The sequence below is a fragment of the Engraulis encrasicolus genome, chromosome 4 (genome assembly GCF_034702125.1).
Source record: "Engraulis encrasicolus isolate BLACKSEA-1 chromosome 4, IST_EnEncr_1.0, whole genome shotgun sequence".
In the NCBI taxonomy this organism is placed as follows: domain Eukaryota; kingdom Metazoa; phylum Chordata; class Actinopteri; order Clupeiformes; family Engraulidae; genus Engraulis; species Engraulis encrasicolus.
In genome coordinates this window covers 29,032,516-29,034,792 of record NC_085860.1, presented here as the reverse complement: position 1 = coordinate 29,034,792, position 2,277 = coordinate 29,032,516, and the positions used below count along the sequence as shown (strand labels likewise).

Here is a 2,277-nt window from a genome sequence, read left to right as displayed (position 1 = left end):
AAAAGAGAAAGGTGAATGAGGGGGTATGAGTTCATGTAAGAATTGTGAGTGTGTGCTACGGCTGTAACGATACACTCAATTCATGATTCGGTTCGTATCATGAACTCTGACCTACGGTTCGATACACCAGACGATTTTTTACGTATCTTTTTTTAATTAATTTGCTTTTTGCAAATCTGCCAACATAATTAAAAAAAAATATATGATAATTTGTGGGTAGAATAGGTTACAAGAGGCTACTAATAATTTTAGAAAGTTTAAAAATAATTTGAAGTTTGCCCTTGGTTTCATGCAAGTGTGTTTTTCTTCTGTGTGATTCATGACAGTTGGAAGCCAAATAAGAAGACAATAGAATGGACAAAAACAATAGTGCCTCCTCAAAGGGTCTTGAGTATTGAAGCTGTTGAGTTGTGTGTCCCTGTTTATTTTATTGGGATAAAAAGGCATACCGTAGGCAGAAATTGTGAGAAAGTGTGTGTGTGTGTGTGTGTGTGTGTGTGTGTGTGTGTGTGTGTGTGTGTGTGTGTGTGTGTGTGTGTGTCAGTGGCGTCTTTTGGTCATAAAAATTAGGGAGGACAAGGAGGTGGTCAGTCGAATAGATGCAGGTAAATGGGGTTAGTAATGGCAGATGTTTAGTATTAGGTTGTAGGCCTACTAGGCAACTTAACTGATATGGCATTGTGTTGTCTGGAAAGCTGTATGACATCTATAAAATAATTGCAACAAACTTTGTATAATATATTATCATACCTGCCCAAAGTGTTTGAGGGGAAAGAAAGAGAAGAGTGAAGAAAAATATTATAGAAAGTAGAAAGTTTCATAGGGAGTATATTTAACTTTGACCAAAGGCAGCATGGCATTTCACCCTGTCAGTTGTGTGTGTGTGTGTGTGTTGTTGTTTTTTTACCATATAAATGGACAATTCTGAAGACTCTAGGAATGCCTAGGACGTTGAGTGACATAGAATATCCTAAGGGTTTGAAACTCAACTCCTTCCAAAATATTCTTACATATTTTTAAACATTTTAAACCCCTTCCATTATCTTATTTTTAAAATCTTATATATGATCCATAACATGGTACATGGCCTACGACGTTGTAGTCACCTATCCGTTTTGCGTTTGAACCTGCGTTGAGAGCGACAGCAGCGCAGCTGTGGAAGGAGGAGCTGACGAGCCTTGTCTATGGAACGCTGTGCGTCTGATTATTGGCTATTTCACTACAGTATCATTAGGCCTAGGTTCCGAATAAAAAATACGTCCTACATATTACTTTGTAAATCCGTGCCTAGTATTCCTAATTCCACCCAAATGAAACTACATAACATGATGTAGGCTACATGTTTGAAGTTTAGCCAGAGACGTTTTATGAAGAGTTTAAAGCTTCGTGCTGTCATGTTTCTCGTCTTGAGGAGGGAGAAAAGAACGCCAGTCTAGGGTCAGTGCATTCAGCCAAAAGCATTCTTATTCCCATTTGTAAATAACCCTCTTTTGGGAGAAAAGCACGACAGAGAAACGCAATGACAAGCATTGAGACTATCATTTGTGCACGTAGGACATGCTGAAACAAGACTACCTTTTAAAAACGTTGATGATGGTCCGACCATTTGAATGAATGCGATTTGCATCCGTGCTTCGATTGCATTGGATCAAGTGACGTGAGTGACTGAATAAACACACTGACCTTTCCACTTGGTTTTCAATCTAAATCCAGGGAGTGGTATTGCGCGATTCACAACATGAAAACAGTTGATATTTAATTTGTATTTAATTTATTAGCCTAAGGGTTCATAAAACATTCGCCAATTACTCCAAACTTCCCACTGTCTGCTGCCGCATTCTTCTCACACGGTAGATTTGTATATTGTTGTCATGACGACCGAGTCCGTGCTTGTCGTCTGTCAACCCAACTCGTCAAATTCTGATTGGCTTTTGATAAATTCAGCTTCGCTGATAGGCAGATTACTTCCATGGCTCTAGACCCGCCTAAAGGGAGGAAAGTCCTCCCTATGCTCCATTCACTTCAATGTTAAAAAGTAAAGCCCGCGCTACGCCCGAGTTTTCACCATTTACAATGGAAGTCAATGAGGATGGAAGGGAGGACGGTCCTCCAAGGTCTATTATGTGAATTATAAGCGCTAAAGTATATGTTTTTATCGCTAAATAGCTATAAAATACTAACAATTATATAACAAAGATATAATAAATATGTTTTGTTTTCAGTACTTTATACTGGAAGATCTGGCTTTATTTTGAGGGAGGATCGTCCTCCCTTTCC

General features: G+C 38.8%; 2 protein-coding genes across 2 annotated transcripts in view; one reads left to right on the top strand and one right to left on the bottom strand.

Annotated features, from left to right (window-relative positions):
- The window catches only part of LOC134448045 (unconventional myosin-Va-like), a 6,985-nt gene extending 6,644 nt beyond the window's left edge, over positions 1–341 (top strand). Inside the window, exon 7 of the mRNA XM_063197804.1 lies at positions 327–341. Within this exon, the coding sequence (XP_063053874.1) occupies positions 327–341 (15 nt within the window). The remainder of the gene's footprint in view (positions 1–326) is intronic.
- Positions 342–1,106: 765 nt separating this feature from the next.
- LOC134448044 (unconventional myosin-Va-like) overlaps positions 1,107–2,277 on the bottom strand; it is a 44,400-nt gene continuing 43,229 nt past the window's right edge. The window contains exon 32 of the mRNA XM_063197803.1: positions 1,107–1,153. Within this exon, the coding sequence (XP_063053873.1) occupies positions 1,107–1,153 (47 nt within the window). The remainder of the gene's footprint in view (positions 1,154–2,277) is intronic.